General features: G+C 36.1%; 1 protein-coding gene across 1 annotated transcript in view; it reads left to right on the forward strand.

Annotated features, from left to right (window-relative positions):
• The window catches only part of WDR44 (WD repeat domain 44), an 82,992-nt gene that overhangs the window by 16,438 nt on the left and 43,217 nt on the right, over window positions 1–23,337 (forward strand). The window contains exons 2-3 of the mRNA XM_045538710.1: window positions 11,112–11,145; window positions 19,186–19,260. Coding sequence (XP_045394666.1) covers window positions 11,112–11,145; window positions 19,186–19,260 — 109 coding nt within the window. The remainder of the gene's footprint in view (window positions 1–11,111; window positions 11,146–19,185; window positions 19,261–23,337) is intronic.

Below are 23,337 nucleotides of genomic sequence, written 5' to 3' on the forward strand. Positions count from 1 at the left end.
GGGGGTCTCACTCTTGCTCAGGCTGATCTCGAACTCCTGACCTCAAGTGATCCTCCCGCCTCGGCCTCCCAGAGTGCTAGGGTTACAGGCGTGAGCCACTGGGCACCCACAACATTCTTAAGTATACTCTTATCAGTGAGCAGTAGAGTAGAATTTACCACTCCCCTTGCTCTGGACATGATAGTTCTGTTAATTCAGCCTAAGAGCACACTAGTTCTTTGGCAGCCATATCACAGTCTTCACTCTGAGCAATCAACAAAAATACATGAAATGTTTGCACATGATTTGCTGTTAAACCATGTCTCCTCTATCATGCATTTTACATTACATCTACTACATTTCATTCTTTCAAGATTTGAGCCATTGTTCTAGCCCATTGAAATTTTCATGGATCCTGTAGCCAGTATATTACCAATCCCTCTCAACTTTGTGTCATCTGTGAATTTGGTAGATATGCCATCAGTGTTCTCATCCAAGACATTAGTAAGAACATCAAGTGGAATAGAAAATTTAGTGTTTAAATCCAGATTGTTTTGTGTACAGTATTCCCTTTACAGTCTAGGTAGTAACCCTATCAAAAGGGAAATTAGGTTAATCTTGCATGATTGGCTTCTGTTAATGCTTGCTGACTCTTAATGAGTATCTCTTTTCCTTGCCTAAAGATCTTAAGCCATTTAACAATATGTTTAAGAAATTTGTTTGGGATTGACATCAAGTCAATCTGTCCATAGTTTGTGGCATCTACCTGCTTTCCACTGTTGACTATTAGAGCATTTTCCTTTCAGCATCGTCTTCCATTCTCCCTGATTCTTCAAAGGTTTTAGATGGGGATTGAGCTTTGCAAATTCTCAGATACACTGGGATATAATTTATCTGGGACAGTAGAAATGAACTCATTTAGAATAGTTAGGTACTTTTATCTCCTTGAATGCTTTGGGATTCAATTTCCCCATTCTGCAATTTGTTTTTCCCTTTCTGGGTTGACTATCAGTAATCTTAATTGGAAAAAAAAAAGAATTGAGGCAGCCTTTTACATTTTAATAATGTGTACTTATCCACTATAAGCAGACCTGCACTTTCTTTTTGTTGTTCTTGTTCTGAGTATAAATTAAATCTTTGTCTCTGATATTTTTTAAAAATCTTAGCACATTCTGAGTATCAGCCTTTCTGATACTGTCCTTACAGGCTTTTGAAATTTTCCTTGGATATGTGCCAGTTCCATCCCTCCAATCTTTCCTGTGTGTTTTCCTTTAAAATATTTCTTATGACATGTCGCCATGGAGATGCAATCAACAAAATTCTACAGGATGAGCAATGTACTTTCTTCAACACATGAATTGTAGGCAGTAAAAGAGATTGAAGAGGAACCTACTGATTTATTGAAAGAGATGCATCAACTGCAATGTATGGACCTTATTTGATTAAAATAAGCCAACTGTAAAAAAATTGAGGCAATCTTGGAAATCTGAATGTTGACTGTTATATAATAAGTAATTGTTCAATTTTATAATGGTGTTGTGGTTTTGTTTTAAACTTTTTTTTTTTTTTAAAGAGATGGGGTCCAGGCTGGAGTACAGGGGTGATCATAGCTCACTGCAATCTCTTAATTCCTGGTCTCAAGCTATCCTCCTTCCTAAGCCTCCTGAGTAGCTGGGACTATAGGCACAATCCACTACGCACGGCTAATTTTTCTTATTGTAGAAACAAGGTCTCGCTGTGTTGCTCAGGGTGACCTGGAACTCCTGGCCTCAGGTGATCCTCCTGCCTTGGCCTCTCAAACTGCTAGGATTACAGGCATAAGCCACTGCACCCAGCTGTAAAGAGAAATCTTTATTCTTTTTAGATGCATACTGATATGTTTATGGTTAAAAATTAAATAGTTTGTGGGATTTACTTGAAAATAATCTGCCTGGCAAGTAGAGGGAGGAATATTAATATTGATCATTATTGAACATGATCAACATGTACAGGGGAGTCATAATGTTATCCCAATTTTTTATATGTTTGAAATATCCATAATTAAAAGTTGGAAAAACTCCCCGAAAATATTTTTTATTGTCACATAGATTGTTACTGGCAGATTCAGAGCTAAAACTCAGGTCTTCTGGTTCTGGCTCATGTTCTCTTATTGTGTTGCTAAAATTATAGCTCTTATACTTCCAAATTGATGTCATGTTGTCCTTTCAGTTTCTGGGACCCCCAAGATTTCCCTGGGAAATTTGTAGTGGTACTTCTAAGTTAAATCAAGGCCTTAATAAATGGCCACGCGTCCACTTGACTGGCTGTCTAACCATGTGAAACCATGAAGGGACATTAGAATTATTAGGGTAAATAGGCTGCATGGGTTATTAAAACCAGCAAAAAACTTGGGTCCTAGTCCTCACTAAACCTTAGCATAAGTTCTAGGATGGCAGGGACCATGTTTGTTTTGTTCACTACTTTATACCCCAGCACCATGCCTGGTACATAGAAAGCAATAAGTAAATGTTGAATATATTGATTAATTTAACCTTTTTTGGCCTCATTTTCCTCACATGTAAAATGAGAAAGTTGGTCTAAATGATTCTTAAGATTCCTTCAAAAACTAAAAAAAACCATTCTTGCCTTCTGAATAATTCTTGCTCACCAAAAGCACAGATAATAAAAGCAAAAGTAGACAATGGGATTATATCAAACTAAAAAGCTTCTGCACAGCAAAAGCTTTTAAAAAGTTTTTTTTTTTAAAGAATTGTTTTAGGATTTTGAAAAAGACTACGGTACATTTCTTTAACACTAGCTAACACTGATAAGTAATATGCTCATTTTGAACAACTGTAATAGAAAAGCCATAGTTCTTATATTGCATCCAAATCTGTTTAAAAAGTAGACTACTGCTATATATTTGCTGTTGGATTGACTTGTTTTTATAAAATAAGTGAATACTGTTCTCAACATACTAAATTAGAGAGTCAGGTTTAGCAAGTTCCAAAGTTGAGCCATGTCAAAGGGTTAATAAAATGTTGCTTTGCTAACATATGTGTATCTTTTGCTGCAATTGTATTGAATACAGTCCTATTATATCAGAGTTTATTAAAGGATTTGACATCTTGCTTCCTATGGAAATTCAGGAGGCAGCTTTTGAGTAAGTTGGCAGTTATTGTCATCAGATCCATCCCAGGGACTAGGCACCTACCCTTGGGAGCAATGACCTTATTATTCACGTGAAATTTTGCTTTGGGTATCTGAAGGTTATCATTGGATCAGGTCAGAGTTTATAGAAGAAAAATAATTCCTATACTATTCTATAAAATCACCAGAAACAATGTTTTGAAGCCATGTAAATTTTTTAAAATAGTGACTATTGCACAGATATTAAAATACATTGGTACTGAACACCAGTACTCTAGCTGCAAAAGAAAAACTTCTATAATTAAAATGCTAAATGGACAGGGAACAGAGAAAGCATGTCACACATTGATTCATATTCAAACATGAGCTTTCTTAGTATAAACTAAACATTAGCTAGTGTGTGGAATAACTTTCTCATAGAAAACAGGATATAATGAATTAAAATGTTCTATCTGTATTGAAACATGCTAAAGTAGTCATCTGAAAAGTGCCTTTATATTCAAAACCTAAATGGAAGCCGTACTAAATAATTTTAACATTTGATCGGAAAGCGTTGTGGATTGTTTAGTAGAATACCAATACTTAGAGTTTATTTTGAAGCTGTTTCAAAAATTGCTTGCTTTTCATATTTAAATTTAATAGCACCATTGATGGACACTGCCTTCAATTTTAGAAACTGTGCTGCAAGATCAAAAATTTACTGTGTTTTTGACATTGGTTTGGGCAATGATTTTTTTGGATTTGATCCCAGAATCATAGGCAACAAAAGCAAAAATAGACAAATGAGATTGTTATCAAACTAAAAAGCTTCTGCACAGCAAAGGAAACAACAGAAGAAACAACCTACAGATTGGGAGAAAATATTTGCAAATCATACATCTGATAAGGGGTTAATATCCACAATATATCAGGAACTCAACTCAATAGCCAGAAACAAATAAACCAATTTTAAAAATGGGCAAAAGGACCTGAGTAAACATTTCTGAAAAGAAAATATACAGATGGCTAACAGATACATGAAAAAAAAGTTCAACATCACTAATCATGAGGGAAATGCAAATTAAAACCATGATGAGATGCCACCTCTTATCCGTTGGGATGCCTGTTATTTTTTGAGACAGAATCTCGCTCTGTCACCCAGGCTGGAGTGCAATGCCACAGTCATAGCTCACTGAAGCCTCAAACTCCTGGGTTCAAGCAATCCTCCAGCCTCAGCCTCCAGAGTAGCTGGGACTACAGGCACGTGCCACCATGCCTAACTAATTTTTTTCATTTATTTAGAGACAGGGTCTCACTGTGTTGCCCAGGCTGATCTTGAACTCCTGGCCTCAAGTAATCCTCCCGCCACAGCCTCCCAAGTAGTTGGGATTATAGGCATGAGCCACTGTGCCTGACTCTGGATGGCTACTATTAAAAAGACAAAAAGTGATGCTGGTGAGGATGTGGAGAAAAGGGAACCCTTGTATGCTGTTGGTAGGAATGTAAATTGGTATGGTCATTATGGAAAACAGTATGGAGGCTCCTCAAAAAACTGAAGGTAGAACTACAGTATGACCCAGCAGTCCCACTACTGGTTATACATCCAAAAAAATGAAATCAGTATGTTGAAGAGATATCTGCACTCCCATGTTCATTGCAGCACTATTCACGATAGCCAAGATATGGAATCAGCCTAAGTGTCCATCAACAGATGAATAAATAAAGAAAATGTGGCATATATACACAGTGGAACAATATACAGCCTTAAAAAAGAAGGAAATCCTGTCATTTGCAACAACATGAATGAACCTTGAGGATGTTATGTTAAGTGAAATAAGCCAGGCACAGAAAAACAAGTACTACACTCACTTGTATGTTGAATCTAAAAATGTGGAATTCATAGAAGCAGAGAGTAGAATGGTGGTTGCCAGGGGCAAGGGGGAGTAGGGGGGCAGCTAGGAAATGGGGAGATACTGGCCAAAGGGTCTAAAGTTTCAGTTAGACTGGAGGAATAAGTTCTGGAGATGTATTACACAGTGTGGTATCTATAGTTAATAATAATGTATTGTGTATTTCAAAATTGCTAAGAGTAAATTTTGGATGGTCTCACCACAAAAAATCGTCAGTACGAAGGTGACGAATATATTAATTACCTTGATTTAGTCTTTCCACAATGTATACATATATCAAAACATCTCATTGTGCCCCATAAATATATAAAATTATTATTTGTCAATTAAAATTTTTTTAAAAATTTAAAGATTTACTGTGTAATTAGTATTAATATGTTGGAAGTTTTTTGCTTTGTGGTTTTTTTCCTGCTATTAGTTGAGCAAGGAAGCTTAGCTCTTTAAAGTTATATTTTCTTCAACTTTGTAAGGAGCACTTTATTTTACAAAAGCTTTGTTAATTAGACATTTAAACACATCAAAAATATTTGATTTAAAGTTACCCTATGATGAAACCTTTTGAAATGAAAAATAAACTTTTCAAGTTCTCATTTTGGTTTATTAGGTTTTATTTTAAGTGGGGTCTACCACCAATATTTTAATATATCTACATGTAATTTCAGGGTTTTCCAAAAGATTTTCCATTTATATGGGGTGTAATAAAGTTATTTTATGTAGGCATTTGGTCTCATTCTGGGAAAAATTACTGACCTTAATATTTTAAAAGGAGAAATCTAATTTGCCCTATTTATTATAGTATCTACAGAATATTTTGAAGAAATATTTTTCTAATTAACTAAATATAGCAAAGTATTACTGGACATTTTTTTGTGTGTGTATGTCAGATTATGTCCATGTTTTGTGTATAAAATGTAGATCATTATTCATGGTGTAAATTATATCTTCACTCCTGAATTAATGAGGGGTCTCAAGGTAAAATTTCCTAAAATTAGGGAACTCTAAACCCTTGTTTAAGATCTTAGAGCTCGTTGGTGGGAGAGCAAGAGAACTTAAATTTTCTTGATATCTAGTCTCCTGTTTCTTCCTCTCATCCCTAAACTTGAACATGAATAGTTGTTTACTTTAAGTACATAAACAATGGAATAGTCTAATGTTATTATCTCTACTTTGATGTTAGAGACTGAGGTACAGAGAAGAGTTGAGTTGTCTAGGGATACCAAAGATTAGTAACACCTCACTTATCTGGTGGCCACTTCTTTGGTAATGACAGTTCTCGGATACAAACAGCTGAAAACAAGAAATAAACACTTAAAAAAAGCCTCAGAACAATCAAAGAAGTGCCACAAAGTCCAAAATAAGGTCATGTACATAAAGTCTCATGGGAAGACCTCTAGAATGCCTAGATTCTTCCTTTACTGTACAATTTCATTTTTTAAAAATTTGAATGTTTCCCAGCTCAATGCAAATGAGAAGCAAGAATTAGAAGGGGAAGGGAAGAAAGCTTTTAAAAGCAGGCTCATGGCCAGCTGTAAGAAGTGACCACTTAAAGTGAGGAAGGAAACACAAAACTATAAAACACAAACATTCCAGGCATAGTAGTCTTGGGGCCTGTAGTGTGAAGGCAAATAAATCCCCTGCACTTTAGGGTCCCTGGAGGGCATTATTGTATTAAAATATAGTGTAGTATTTGAGCGTGATAATTAAGGAAGAAAGAGAAAATTGTACATTCTTTAAGAAGATATTTTCAAGGGGAAATTACTGAAGCTGCAAGGCTTAGTCTGTTTATGTATTATACGTATTTACAAGCTGCTTTTGAAATTTTAAATTCAAAAATAGTTAAGATTATCAAAAGTTTGGCACACAAAGAAAAGCTTTCATCTTTTTGTAAATTTTACATATGGAATATTTAATTATTTCTTCCCCTGGCAGTGCCAAAGCAATTAGGCATTAATTGTAGTTGTTAAAGGCAGGTCAGGATTCAGAGCCTTTGACTTAATCAGTTTAGTCCAACTCAAAAAGCCGTGCTAATTGCCTTTACTTTGGTACTCATACACAGCACCAGTTACAATCTTTCCATAACCATCATTTTTTCAGACCTTACCCAGAGAGGAGGCAACATTGCAAAGCACTTGAGAGAATGGGCTCTGGAGTCAGACTGCCTAGGGGTCAAATTCTGGCCCTACTATTTACCAGCTGTGCAATTTAAATGACCTAATCTAACCCAAGCCTCAGTTTTTTGCTCTGTAAAATAGGAAAAGTAATATATTAAATAGCTACCTAATTAGGAGGGTTGTGAGGACCAAAGAAGCTAAAACATGTCATGTGTTAGCATAGTTTTTGGCACATGCTTAATAAATGATGGTCATTGTTTTATTATTATTTACAAGGCCCTTTAGGAAAGCTTCATGTGGGAATACTAAATGATTTCCTGCTTCTTATGGTGAAATGAATTGTTCTTTTCTCATCTTGGCACATGATACAAATTATTTTAGCCAACTTTGTAAATCATACGTATGCTTTTACTTTTTCTAGGCGCTAATGTTCTAAAAATGAATCAAAAAAATTATCACAGAAGAATTCTAGTCTTATAGACTACCTCGTTAAAGACAGTTTTAGGCTTAATAGACTGGAAGAAGCTATGGTAGTTTGAAATGTTTTACCACCTATCAAGACGTTAACAACTTTGTAACATTTAAAATATACTTCAAACATGAGTGTCTTCTGTTAATAGTTTTTTGTTTAGTGATATCACCCATTTATAAGCAGGATCCCATTTTAATCGCCAGCTCAATATAATCTGGCTTCCCCCCACCCCACGTTTCCTGTTGTTAAATGGGCTGAAGCTTGATAGGCTGTAGGGAACCTTTTCTGTGTTCTAGAAATTGGTCTCAGGCCCTCCACTACTGACAGACTGTCAAAATGCCTTTGAGAAACTTACAGCAATTAAAAGCTGCTGAAGAAACTACCACTTATCATGTGTGCCCCACATACTCTCTCAATCCTCACAGCAGTCCTGTGAAGTAGATGGTTTTACCACCTTTTACAGAGGACGAGATTGAGGATTGGAGAAATTGAATGGTTAAATTATTTGATCCCACATAGGATAAATGGTAGAAACATATTCAAGCAAGGTTTATCTGCTCAAAGGTCTATTTTCATTATGTCCCCTTGTCTCTCAAAAAATATAATAAATTACTCTGTATAGTTTGTATACAGTTATATGTAAAGCCCCACCAGAATCAATCTGGAATATTTCTATGTGTGTCAACAATTAGTCAATAACTTTGATGTGAATCAATAGCCAGAAAGTGCTGTTTTCAAAAACCAGTGACACAAGAGATAAATGTGGCTTCCTTTTTTTTTCTTTTTTCTTTTTTCTTTTCTTTTCTTTTCTTTCTTTTTTTTTTTTTTTTTTTTTTGATAGATAACTAAAAGACCTGGTCAGATTTCTCAGGTGTGAGGGTCATGGCAAAGGGAGATTTTCTTCCCTTCTCTACCTCATCTGGGGCTTAATTTTTAAAAATCTTATCTCCTCCTGCCTTATGCCTCTGTTGCAGGTGATTGACATTCAAAATTTGTACCACATGGAAATTTGAGCCCCTTCAGGTTTTTTGTTTTTTTCTATTTTTGTTTTGATTGTATTTGTATTATTTAAGACATTCATTTGCATGGATCTTTCTTTTTTCTTCATTTTTTATTCTGAGATTGGAAGAGCCTCAGTCCTAATCAACTCTGGATAAACAGGATTTTTGTTATATAGCAGTATAGAACTGTCAGCAGAGCTAATTGTCCATATAAAAGTTTTCATTTCTGGAAACTGTCCTTTGTTAACACAAATTTATATTTACCAGACATTGCATTTAAATGGGCACTATTTTATGATAGCTATTTATTTTGTTTTCTAAACAAACTTTAAAAACCCTTCCAAGGCCAGGTGTGATGGCTCAGCTATAATCTTAGCACTTTGGAAGGCCACTGGCAGGAGGATTGCTTGAGGCCAGGAGTTTGAAACCAGCCTGAGAAAGACCAAGACCTCTGAGACACCAATCTCTACAAAAAATAGAAAAATTAGACAGGTGTGGTGGTATGCGCCTGTAGTGTCAGCTACTCGGGAGGCTGAGGTGAGGCAGGAGGATCGCTTGAGCCCAGGAGTTGGAAGCTCCAGTGAGCTTTGATGATGCCACTGCACTCTAGCAAGAGTGACAGAGTGACACCCTGTCTCAAAAAACAAACAAAACCCCTCCAAAATAGAACTGTGTCTAATTCATCTTCATATCTCTAGTCCTGGTACCTAGTAGGTATTCCATAAATGCTTATTGAATAAAAGGATTGATTTTCTGCTATGCAAAAGTAACTTTTTATCAAACTAAGTTTTGATTAGACATCAAGGATTCCTATATACCAAATGTTATTACCCAATTTGGCATATAAAAACACGGTAATGGGACTCCATGCTTCTTGGTTCCACCCCTAAATATGACTTTGAGGAAAAGTCACAATCTCTTGGAATCTCAGTTTCTGTATCTGTAAAAAGAGGCTGTATGATTAGATGGTCTTGAAAGTGCTTTTCAACCCAAACTTGTATCATCTGTGATCATTTTATTTTTTTAAATTTCAGAATATCATGAGGGTACAAACATTTTGGTTACATATATTGCCTTTGCACGGCCCAAGCCAGAGCTACAAGGGTGCCCATCCCCCAGACAGTGTGCTCCACACCCATTAGTTGTGAATTTACCCATACCCTCCACCCCCCTCCCACCTGCCCGGCACCCTATGAAAGTTACTTTCATGTGTGCACCTAAGTGTTGATCAGTTAGTACCAATTTGATGGTGAGTACATGTGGTGCTTGTTTTTCCATTCTTGTGATACTTCACTTTGAAGAATGGTCTCTAGCTCCATCCAGGATAATACAAGAGGTGCTAATTCACTATTGTTTTTTATGGTTGAGTAGTACTCCATGGTATACACATATCACATTTTATTAATCCACTCATGTATTGATGGGCACTTTGGATGTTTCCACATCTTTGCACTTGTGGATTGTGCTGCTATAAACATTCTAGTGCAGATGTCTTTTTTATAGAATGTCTTGGTCTTTTGGGTAGATGCCTAGTAGTGGGATTGCTGGATCAAATGGTAGTTCTATTTTTAGGTCTTTGAGGTATCTCTATATTACTTTCCACAGAGGTTGTACGGATTTGCAGTCCCACCAGCAGTGTGAGTGTGTCCCTATCTCTCCTCATCCATGCCATTTTATTTTATAAAAAAAGATTTAGGAATGGTATATTATTTAACACTGTTTCTTACTGCATAAACCTGAAGTAAAATAAGCGGCCATAAGGGTATCTATGCTTTGAAGCAGATATCAGATTATTCCTATTTGGAAAAAAAGTGGGGGAAGAGCCAAAAATAATTGGTGAAAAGTTACTTTTTAAAATTATTATATCTAGAGTGGTTTATGTTTAAGAATAGAGTTTTGCTCCAGTAAAAAAATAAGCTGACAACAAAAATGGGTATCTGTCTACAGAAACAATTGTAAATGTCTAATGCATATGAAAATTTTCATCCATACTAGAAATCAAAGAAGGCAAATTAGAATAACACTGAGAGATATACTTTTGCCAGTCAAATGATAAAAGTTTTAAAATAATACTCATTTTTGGCTGGGGTATTAAGAAACAGGCATTCATAAAGCAGTGGGAGTATAAATTTGGTACAGTTCTGGTTGGCAGTTTGAAAGTTTCTCAAAATTCTGGAAAGTTCATATACTTTTGACCTGCAGTTCTACTTCTAGAGGAATTTATTTTAAGGAAATTTATTGTGGAAGTATACAAATTTTTATTTACAAGGATGTGTTTTTGTAGTATTATATGTTACGTATCTAGAAAGACTGATACTCAGATCTCTGGGTAGTGAAATTATGTATGAATCACTTTAATTTTCTTTACTTTTTTATGTTTTCCACATTTTCTATATACACATAAGACTTTTCAATCACAAAATATATGCATGTTTTTTAAAATATGGGCTTGTCTATAATAATTGTGTATAGAAGTATTTCCCTTCTCACCTTCTCTATTCAATACCTCCTTCCTTTTATTTCTGAACAGGTCTCCAGGAGAAGTTGGGCTTGCAACATGCATGGTAAGTTGTGCTTTCTGAAAGTTATATTTTTAGAAATCATGTATACTTTTTAATTCATGCTTTCTCTTTCATGTAATTCTTCATTATCTTGCTTTTGCTTTCTTTTACTTAATTTTTGCTCCATGATATTGTCACTATATCCTACTGGGTATAATTAGGTACTCTAGAAATACCTAACTAAATATTATGCTGTAAGGAAGGGGCTATAAGTATTTTTTAGATTTCCACTAATTTTTATTTGTTTTATAATTTTTAGGATAAAAGAACACTATATAATACTTGTGTGTGTGAATTGAAAAAGTAATTTCACTTGCTTGCATGGCAAAAATTTAGGGTAACCAAAGCACGTGTATAGTTCTTGTGGACACATATATTGGTACTGTCACCGTATAGGCATTCCCCAGGTTACAGACAACACAACTAAATGGCATTGCATATTTACGAACAGGCTCCCAAGGCTCCCCATCAGGGTAATTTATAATTAAATTACTAATTCGGGAACTAATATCCTTTTGTGCATGTAAACAGACCCACCATGGTGCTAAGCAGTTCTTTGGCACCACATCTTTACACTAGTGGCTAGTCTGATTGTTTATATGGTCACTTACACACAGCATCACTTTTGTCTTAACTTTTTTATTTGATTTTGTGAGTCTGTGTTTACTCTTGTGAACATGCCTCCAAAGTGAAAGTCCACTGCAAGTCCAGGTGAGCTTGCAACAAAGAGAGAGGTGATTACAATGGAAATGAAAGTATTAATAGAAATAAGCGTTCGGAGAAAGGCCAGACGCCATCATACTGGGAAAGCATTAGGCTTCAGTTGCTCGACTATCTGAACAATTACAAAGGATAAAGTGAGAATAATGGAACATGTGAAAGGCAGTGCTCCTATGAAAGCATCAATTATTACTAAGCAGCATAATGGATTAATTAATGAAATGGAAAGGTTATTACTGATTTGGTTAGAAGATCAAAATAAGCATGACATTCCTATTAGCCTTGCATTGATACAACATTAGATGAATGTTAACCTTTAGATTCTTTTTTGAAATTTATCCTATCTCCTATCTAAACTTTTTGTATGAGTTTGTTTTTATGTTCTTTTTGTTCGAATTAAAAGAAAGAGCACAATAGTTTTTGTGACTTGTTATTACAATACAGGAATATTATTATTACAGTATTACACTGTATTATTATTATCACATATGATTCATTATAGTAGTAGTAGTAGTAGTATTACCATATATGCATTGTTCATCAGGGAGATCTGAGTTACATACAAATCTGATCTAAAGATGTTCTCAGGAACATATCTTGTGTAACCCAGGGACTGCCTGTATATAAGTATCAATCTCAGCAGAGGAATTTGATATTGAGACATTATACCACTGAGAGACATTTTATTTTTATTTTATTTTGTTTTTTGAGAACCATTTTAAGTGCAAGAATATCACCAAGCAGAACTGTTTACATAAAATAGAGTATATATTGTATAAGTATGTTTGTGTGTATGTGTACATATGTATGTATAATCTCAAACCTGGTCTACTTTTTTTTCAGTTCCAAGATCTACCTTCTATTTATATACATTGGATACCAGCCCTTTTGATAAATTGTGATATATTAATATGGAATATTGTACAGCAGTGGAAATGAATAAATTAGTTATACACAATGACATGGATGAATTTCAGCATCAGAGGATTGAGTAGGGGGAAAAAGTCATAGAAAAACTATATATAGCAAGGTTCCATTTATGTTAAGTTTAGAAGCATGCTAAATTAAAGAATATATGAGCTAGAGATACAAGCATGGTAAAACTATAAAGAATGACAAGGGAATGCTAAACACAAAATATAGAGTATCAGTCGTCTCTGTGGGAGAGAATGTAATGGAAATGGAGGATACACAAGAGCCTTGAAAGCCAATGGTAATGTTCTTTTTCTCAATTTAAGTGCTTAAGAAAGGTTATATTATAATTCTTTATTCCTTGTATGTTGTAAGAATTATTTTGTGTTTACTCAATATTTAATAAAAATGTTTAAAAGTAATACATGTACATAGTTGAAATTCACTGAGAGCAAAAGGTGTATGGTTGAAAATGTAGCTTTCCCGCCTATTCCTCATTCCCCATCTCCCAATCTTATATCCAGAGGCAGGTGCTGTTTATGCTTATGGCTTTTAAAAGCCACTTAGCTCTAAGATATTTTTAGGTTATAAAAAATAGGTTTTGAGAATTTATTTTAATCCCAGTAATTATAGATTGTCTTTAACTTGAATAAGATTAGATAGCAGATGTACATATTTAGTAAATAAATATGAGGGATATTCCTTCTTTACTTTTTATTCTGAAATAATTATAGATTCACAAGAAGCATTAAAGATATTAGGTCCTGTATATCCTTCATCCAGTTTCCCCAGTGGTTATATCCTAATTATAGTGTAATATCAAAACCTGGAATTTGACATTGGTGCAATGTGAGTGTATAGCTCTACGTCAGTTTATCAGATGTGTATGTTCATGTAACCACCACCACTGTCAAGATGCAGAACTATGTCATCATTACAAAGATCTCCCTTGTGCTACCGCTTTATGGTTACATCCACCACCTCCCCCATATCATCCCTAAATCTGTTTTTTATCTATAATTTTGTCATTTGGGGAATGTTCTATAAGTGGAATCATATAGTATGTGACCTTTTGGGATTGGCTGAAGTGATTGAGATCCATCCAAGTTGTTGCATGTATTAATGGTTTGTTTCTTTTTATTGCTGAGTAGTATTCTATGATATGGATGTACTGAGGCTATTGAGTGTACATTATGAATAACAATGTATTACTCTCTTAAGCAATACAAAGAAAGGTCTCCTGATTTTTGGTGGTGTTACAGTCTGACAGAAAGAGACATGTATACAAAGGGGTGATATATGAGGTCCTGATGTTTGGAAAATAGAATAGACGTACTAAAGTGCCACAAGGAGTTTGGAGGAGCAAGAGGAAGATAAGAGTAGATATGAGAGCACTATTACCTGAAATAGCAAAGAAAAATTTCAAGGGGGAGGTGGAACTTGGGAGAGGTGGAAAATGGGAGAGGTTTTCATAGATAGAGAAAAATTGGGAAATCATTGTATGTTAGGAAATAGTATGAACTAATTAATGTACAAATGCATGGGATTTGCTGGAGACACTGAAAGACTAGTGTGACTAGTATAAAAGATTGAGTGGTAGAATGTTGGAAAAGTAAATTGAGGCCAGATTGTGATGAGCCTTGAATGAGTCAGATTACCTGATTGGATCATTATACTATGTATACATGCATTGAAACATCACACTGTACCCAATAAATATGTATAATTATTGTGTATCAATTATAAATTTAAAAATTAAATTTTAATTTTTTTTTTTTGAGACAGAGTCTTGCTTTGTTGCCCGGGCTAGAGTGAGTGTGGCGTCAGCCTAGCTCACAGCAACCTCAAACTCCTGGGCTTAAGCAATCCTCCTGCCTCAGCCTCCCTTGTAGCTAGGACTACAGGCATGTGCCACCATGCCCAGCTAATTTTTTCTATATATATTTTTAGTTGGCCAGCTAATTTCTTTCTATTTTTAGTAGAGACAGGGTCTCGCTCTTGCTCAGGCTGGTCTCGAACTCCTGACTTCGAGTGATCCCCCCGCCTCGGCCTCTCAGAGTGCTAGGATTACAGGCGTGAGCCACCATGCCCGGCCTAAATTTTAAATTTTTTAAAGGAGAACTCTGGCCTTTAAAATTTTGAAGCAGGACATTTACAAAGTCAGTTTTTATGTCTTATAGCTGTGCTACCCAAGGGTTTTTTTTTTTTTTTTTTTTTTTTTGCTTGGAATTAAGAAATCTGGCAGAAGAAAGTTTAGAGGAAAGAGACTTAAGTGCAAAGAAAGCTGTTAAGAGGCAGTAAGGATGTCAACACATGAGACCCCAACAAAAGGAATAGCATTGAAAGGAATGGATGAATGGATATAACAGCCATTTAAGAGTTGTTTTTTTTTTTAATTTTCTCAGCAAGAAAGAGTAGAAGTCACGTTTCTAAAATTTTTTTAAATTTCATTTTAGTCACTGTTGGTTTTTTGTTTGTTTGTTTGTTTGTTTTGTAGAGACGGGGTCTCCCTCGTGCTCAGGCTGGGCTTCAACTCCTGAGCTCAAGCAATCCTCCTGCCTTGACCTCCCAGAGTGCTAGGATTACAGGCGTGAGGGACTGCAACCAGCCACAAGTCACTGTTAATAGCTTCTTCACACTACTAAAAACTAGAAGTGACCTGAATTTTTTTATAATTAATGTTTTTAGCTTAATGTTATTTAATAAATAATAATGAAGATTTCTGGCCGGGCATGGTGGCTCATGCCTGTAATCCTAGCACTCTGGGAGGTTGAGGAAGGAGGATTGCTTGAGACCAGGAATTCCAGGTTGGCTTGGGCAATATAGTGAGACCCTGGTTCTACAAAAAATAGAAAAATTAGCCAGGCATGGTGGTGCACGCCTGTAGTCTAAGGTACTCAGGAGGCTGAAGCAAGAATATCGCTTGAGCTCAGAAGTTTGAGGTTGCAGTGAGCTATAATGATGCCACTGCACTCTAGTCTGGACAACAGAGCTAGACCCTGTCTCAAAAACAAAAATAATAATAAAGATTTCTGTGGATACAGATCACTTTTATACAAATACTTTGTTGGTTGTGCTTGTTAAAGTTAAAAAGCTCAAATCTTATAACCAAATACTGTGAGGAGGGTACAAGCAGCTCTTTAGTATCCAGCACAGATGGAGATAACTGAGGTGTGAATTGCTAGAAGTTGAATAATTTACTATACCTTTTAAGGAATTATATTTTTGATACTGTGATAGGTAGGGGTCAGAGAAATGGCCTGATAGTAGGGAAGCTGGGATTTAGTAAATCCTGTATTTTAGTAATGGGGCAGCCCATTTCCAGAATTAGGTAGTAAATGAGGACTGTCTTAAGTATGCCCAAGCTGGTGTTGGTTGTCTGCAGGCACATGCTTGGCCTCCATTGCTTTGTCCCCAAAGCCATGATCAAGATGTTGGAAGAAAGACCTGGACCTTATACATGACTGGGAGAAAATCATAGTTGACTATATTGACTAAGCCAGGTTTTACTAAGAAATCTTCTGATTAACTTCTCTGGAGATCAGGTCCTCTGTTGGGTGCCATATCACTTCTTTAAACTTGTGACTTAACAGCAATTTACTTTATAGGAGTTACCGTCTTTCAAAAGTTCAAAGTCCAAGAGAGTTTTGTTAAAGCCAAATAAGGCTGGCACAATGGCTCACACCTGTAATCCTAGCATTTTGGGCGGCCGAGGTGGGAGGATTTTTTGAGACTGGGAGTTCAAGACTAGCCTGAGCAAGAAAGAGCAAGACCCTGTCTCTACAAAAAATAGAAACATTAGCCAGGCGTGGTGGTATGCACCTTTATTCCCAGCTACTTGGGAGGCTGAGGCAGGAAGATCACTTGAGCCCAGGAGTTTGAGGTTGCAGTGAGCTATGATGATGCCGCTGCACTCTAGCCCAGGCAATGGAGAAAGTTTCTCTCTGTGTCTCTCTCTCAAAACAAAAAAAGCAGCTAAATAAAATAGAAGTCTAATCCCTGCTTGGCAGTTTTGGTCAGTGTAAGGATGTTAGTCTGTGAATTTTGTAAGTACTTGATTACAGCAAATTAAATTGAGATCCAGGGATTATTATGTATATTTTTGCTTAGCTTAATTTAGAGAAAATGTCCACAGAATTGTGTTGTACAATGCTCCTAATTTTCCTACTAATGAACAGTTGTTGGAGGATGATTTGATTAAAATACCTAAATAGTAGGACAGATGAAGATGTGTCTCTAATATGTATGCATCAACTGTTCTTAATGATAATTGGCTTCCAAGTGTTCTCTCTCCATCTTGTCAAGGCTATTTTACTGATTGGTTTTGGTTAGATTTTCTTTAGTTTAAAACCAGGATTCAGTTAAACTAAGAAATATACTTAAGATATGTGTATTAACTGTAGCAAAACCAGAGCATGCATTATTCAACATTCATTCAGCAAATACTTAGTGCCAGGCACTGTTTTAGGTACTAGGTAAATAATGGTAGACAGCAAAGACAAGGTCCCTGCTCTCATGGAGCTTACATTCTAGTGGGGCAGGAAAGAGACAAAAAAAGCAAGTAAACAAGGTCATTTCAAAAGGTAATAAGTGCAAGAAAGAAAAATAGGATAATATGACAGAAAGCTAAGGGGATTAAGGCTATTTTAAGATGGTCATAGAAATATTTTCTGATAAAGTAACACTTGAGCTGTGACCCTAATGGCAAGGAACTATCCAGTTTGCCAGAGTATGGTTGTGGGGGGTGATGTGAGAAGATGAGAAGTGTAAAAGACATCAAAAATATAGGCAGGGGCCATATCATGTTAGGCCCTCATCAGCCGTGGTAGAGTTTGGATTTTGCCTAACACTCATCTGTACCCAAATGTTTATAGCAGCGCAATTCACAATTGCAAAGATGTGGAAACAACCCAAATGCCCATCAATACATGAGTGGATTAGTAAAATGTGGTATATGTATACCATGGAGTATTACTCAGCTATAAGAAATAACGGTGATATAGAATCTCTTTTGTTCGTTCTCCTGGAGAGAGTTGGAACCCATTCTACAAAGTGAAGTATCCCAAGAATGGAAAAATAAGCACCACATGTACTCACCAGCAAATTGGTTTCCCTGATCATCACCTAAGTGCACATTTGGGAATAACACCAATTGGGGGTCAGACAGAAATGGGGGATGGGGGGAGGGGATGGGTGTATACCTATAGAATGAGTGCGATGCACACTGTCTGGGGAATGGACAGGCTTGAAGCTCTGACTCGGGGGGACGGGGGTGGGGCATGGGCAATATACATAACCTAAACTTTTGTACCCCCCTAATAAGCTGAAATTAAAAAAAAAGATTCCATGAAGCATTTTTTCTCTAGAAGAATCTGTGTAAGATTGGTAGTATTCCCCTAAGTCTAGGGAGGCATTCCATGAATCAACTTTCCAGATTGAAGATTTTGCAAGTCCTACAGAAATTTCACTAGCACATTAAATCTTTAACATTATATATATTAATCTCTGGAGTAATTTTATCATGGAGTGTATCATGATTATATCCTGATACTTTTATAACACCTTATGTGCCTTGGGTCCCTTATTTGTCAAAAATGGTTATAGTGACCTTCCTCTTAAAAGCTCTGTGATGTGCACCAAGAATTATTAATTTTTTTTCCTCTCAGTATCAGTAATGGCATTCAAATTGCTGTTTTCTATAAATATAAAAACAATTTAAAATTGAATGGGATATTGTGTTAAGATTTGCAAATGTACAATTGTCTTATCTTACCCTAATTTTTTTCCAGCAGAAGTGCAGCATCCATTTCTAGCCTCTCTAACCTCCCAAATATATATATATATGTACGTATGTGTATATAAATGTATACGTAGATATATATGTATTTTTGGTGGGTTTAATTTTTTTCATCTCTTGTTATTTTAGGGGCTTCATTTAACTTCTGGTTAAGTTTTGATTTCTTTAAAGCATGTAGACTTAAGAAAACTATTCTGTGAATATGGTTTTCTGTGCTATATACTTTTATATATGTGAATATTTATGGAGCAATACTTTGGGGAAAATAACAATTCTGATTCAACCCTTTGCTTAAATACCTAATCCTTTTCAGCTACCAAAGTACTTAGAAGTTCTTATCTTCCATTACAGTTTTTTAATGTTAAAAAGCTTCACATTTAAAGGTAAATATCCTATTGTAGAATAATAGAAAATCACTGATTGCTAATTTTCTTGTGTAACTTACATTGTCTCATTTGGCATAAAAATCTCTGGGCATCTATCAGTATACAGCCATCTAAGCCTTTTATGGGCCTTTGATTAATGTTATATTTTCTCATTTGTACCCTTTTAAGTATATTCTTAAAGAAAGGATGTCATCATTTGGTCTCTATTTCTTTTCTTTTTTTAAACAGGAATCAGAGAACACTGCATACAAAGTTGGAAATGAGTCCACTGTACAAGAATTGAAACAAGATGTGTCTAAAAAGGTTGGAAAGATATAATGCCAATATTGGTTTATAGCAGACATCATAATTATGGTATATTTAAAACAGAAAAATTTTTATATTTCTTTAGTGTTCTGTACATGGTGGATGTTCAGTAAATGTTTCTTGAATCTGTCAAATTTGTGATTAAAGACACATCAGGCTTTTTAGAAGTCATTTTCATATTCTAACTAATTGGCAATTTATCCCTGAAATGATATTTTGTAAAATATTTTTAATTTTTATGCTTGTATTTTTAAAAGAATAAGCCATAGCTACTCTTGAGGTTACTAGCAGGAGTTCTATGTATTGAAAACTCAGTGCAACAAATTCTGATGTCTTTAGGAATCAGAGATTACAAGAAGTCCTTACTCTGATAGTGCCTTTGATACCTTTTAAAGAATTGGTGCTATTAGAGGAGACTGAGCACAAGAGAAATATTTTGAAAATAGGCGTTTCACAGTGTCAGGATAAAACTCAGGGAGAAAGATAGGATGGTGTGTATTCATTCATTTATACAAATTTTTTGGGATTTTTTTTTTTTTTTGAAACCGGGTCTCACTGTGCCGTCCAGGCTAGAGTGCAATGGCATCATCATAGCTCACTGCAACCTCAAACTCCTGGGCTCAAGCAATCCTCCTGCCTCACCTTAGCCTCCCAGGTAGCTGACACTACAGGGGTGTGCCACCATGCCTGGCTAACTTTTTTTTTTTTTTTTGTAGCGATGGGAGTCTCAGGGGTCTTGCTCTTGCTCTGGCTGGTCTCTAATTCCTGGCCTCAAATGATCCTCCCACCTCAGCCTCCCAAAGTGCTAGGATTATAAGCATGAGCCACCACCTCACCCGGAGGAGGCCAACAAAATGAAACATTCTCTACCCCAGAGTTTCTCCAATAGTGGCACTCTTCACATTTTGGGCAGGATAATTCTTTGTTGTGAAGGGAAGGGGGGACTGTTGTATGCATTGTAGGATGTTTAGCAGCATCCCAGGCTTCTATTTACTAAATGCCAATAGCATCCCCCACCCCTTGACCCCACTTGTAATAGCCAAATGTGTCTCCAGATATCACCAAATGTCTAGGGAGGGTTGTGGGGCAAAATTGCCCCCAGTGGAAAACCATTGTTCTGCCCTTAAGGAATTTAGAAATTTAATGTACTACATATTTTAATATTGATCATACTTTTTCCTTTAAAAGGAAAAATTTCCCTTTTTGGAGAAGTAGTGGTATTGTGTATCAGTGTACATAATAGGATGGAACCATTTTTTAAAAGAATAAGAAATTACCCACAATTCTATACTATAACAAACAGCTGTCTTGATTTTTATCATTCCTTTCTGGTTCTCACCCATTTGCATACATTTTTTGCCTAATTGTAGTATAGATAGAATTTTTTTTTTTTTGAGACAGAGTCTCGCTCTGTTGCCTGGGTTAGAGTGCCATGGCGTCAGCCTAGCTCACAGCAACCTCAAACTCCCGGGCTCAAGCAATCCTCCTGCCTCAGCCTCCCAAGTAGCTGGGACTACAGGCATGTGCCACAATGCTCAGCTAATTTTTTCTATATATATTTTTAGTTGTCCAGCTAATTTCTTTCTATTTTTTTAGTAGATATGGGGGTCTCGCTCTTGCTCAGGCTGGTCTCGAACTCCTGACCTCGAGTGATCCTCCCACCTCAGCCTCCCAGAGTGCTAGGATTACAGGCGTGAGCCACTGTACCCAGCCTAGATAGAATTTTATATTCTACCTTTTACCATTTTTAGGTCTTCCTCATATTTCTACATAATTTCAGTATTTAGTTTTCATTTGATGCATCACTTTCCATCAAGAAAATGTATTACAATGTATCTAGCCGTTTTTACTGTTGAGGACTTTCAGTGTTTCTATTTTTTTCCATTATAGCTTTTCTTTCCCTTTTTAAGAATTTTTTCTTAGGTTAAATTACAAATGAGTAACTATCTATAGCTAATGGCAGAAAAGGTGATTTTAAGGTGAGTTTAGAATGTGAAAAAGTAGGGAGAAAACACTGTGGGACAGTAGAGTGAGGCTTAAAGACTCTAGGTATCACGTTTTAAGTTCTAGCCTTTTCAGTTGAATTAAGTATCAAGCATTAATAATAAAGACTGCAGGGATATACCCTGGACCAGGACATAGTCCTTGCTCTCAAGTAGCTTACATTTTAATAGAGGAAATTGGATAAACACAAAACTAAATGTAATAAGTGTTCAAGTAAACTTACAAACTATTATCAGGACAAAAGGGAGACTTTACTTCTTGCTTAGGGGTAGGAATGAGGATGACTTCATGGAGGAAGTAGCATCTGAGCTGGTTCTTGATGAATGGATAAGACTTGAGCAGGCAGAAATAGAGGAAAGGCATTACCAAAGACATGGAGGTGTGGAATATGCAGAATGTTTTGAGGATGAGTCTAGAGACCAAAAGTTAGGGCCAGACATAGGAATGCCTTATGCCATACTAAAGTAGTGTACACTTTTTATTTTATAATCACTGGGAAAGCAGTGAGCTTTCTGAAGCAAACAGTGCTTTTAGCATGATCATCTCTATGTTGGTCTTGGTTCTCACTGTTCTCTCCCTTTTCGATACCTCCTAAAACCTAGAAAAAATGACAGAGCTAAGGCACCATAAATAGGTATCATGGTGGCACGTCTCCCATCCAAGTACTAACCAGGCCCGACCCTGCTCAGCTTCAGATATCGGGCACATTCAGAGTGGTATGGCCGTAGACAATGGTGGCACGTCAAGAGGCAGAAAACATGGGCCTTGCTCTCCAGAAACTAATTATCTGCTGTGGAAAAATAAATATGCAGAGCTAGCCCATATACTGCCTTGTATTTATATTATAGTTCATAATATAATGAGCAATAAGAATGCTCATTAGGAGGGAGAGATTGTTCTCAAGTAGGGGATTAGGGAAGACATGATTTTCAACCTCATTTTGACCGCTTTATGGCATATACCTTTCCATTATACCTAGTGATTATTTCAAACCTTTATGCTCACCTCATGCTCACTATACCTACTTGAGTCCCCCTGACTTTCATCAGATAACCTTGTTTCCATTTGCATGTAGACATTAGAGGCTAAGAAGCCTGAATCCATTCCTTTCCATCATCTCTCACTTCCTTACCGATACACTTGTTTTCATCTCTTACCTATTTTTCATGTCATCCAACACTGAAGATTTAGTACTTTTTTTTTCCTTTCCAAAGTAGCATAGTATAATACAAAGATCTCAGAATTTTTAAGAAAGACCTGGATTTCAATTTGGGCTCTGTAGCTTACTAGCTGTGGGACATTGGGCAATATTCTTAATGCCTTTACCTCAGATTCCTGCTTCTGTAGAAGGGAGATAATATAGCTTCCTCACAAGGCCTATGTGACACTTAAATGGCCTATGTGACACTAGGTATCACTTTTTAAGTTCTAGCCTTTTCAGTTGAATTAAGTATTAAGCACTAATAATAAAGACTGTGGGGATATACCCTGGATTTAACTGAGAATGTATACTGGGCATAATACACAGTAGGCCTTCTTTTCTTTCTTCTCTAGAACATTGCCTTGTTCCTTTCCAGTGGCTCCTTCTCTTCAGCTTATAAAAATGCTGACTCACTTTCTTGTAGCCTCTTCCATTTATAGCCAAGTTTTTGGAAAACATAGACCATACTCACTCTATGTCTTTACTTCTTATTCATTCTTAAACCTATTGTAATCTGACTTGTGTTATCACTGAGGTCCTCAGTGCCCAATAACTACCTAATTGACAAATTATTAATAGATGGACTCTGATTAATATTCCTCTGGTTAAGGTGAGGTAATTTCTAAGATTAACAATTTGAAGATTGAGATAAACTAATATATAGAATATGCTAGGAAATCAGGGATGAATATTATTGAACAGCAATAATATCCAGTTCAAGTTAGCACAGTATTGTGGTAAACCAGATCAGAATGGTTCTGCGACACGTTTCGTTAACTTTCTAGAGCCAAGAAATTGAAAAAGCAGAAGTTATCCATGATGGCAGGATAAGTGGGCTGGGAGATTTAATGTGTTAGTAATGACAAGAC

The sequence above is a fragment of the Lemur catta genome, chromosome X, assembly GCF_020740605.2.
Source record: "Lemur catta isolate mLemCat1 chromosome X, mLemCat1.pri, whole genome shotgun sequence".
In the NCBI taxonomy this organism is placed as follows: Eukaryota; Metazoa; Chordata; class Mammalia; order Primates; family Lemuridae; genus Lemur; species Lemur catta.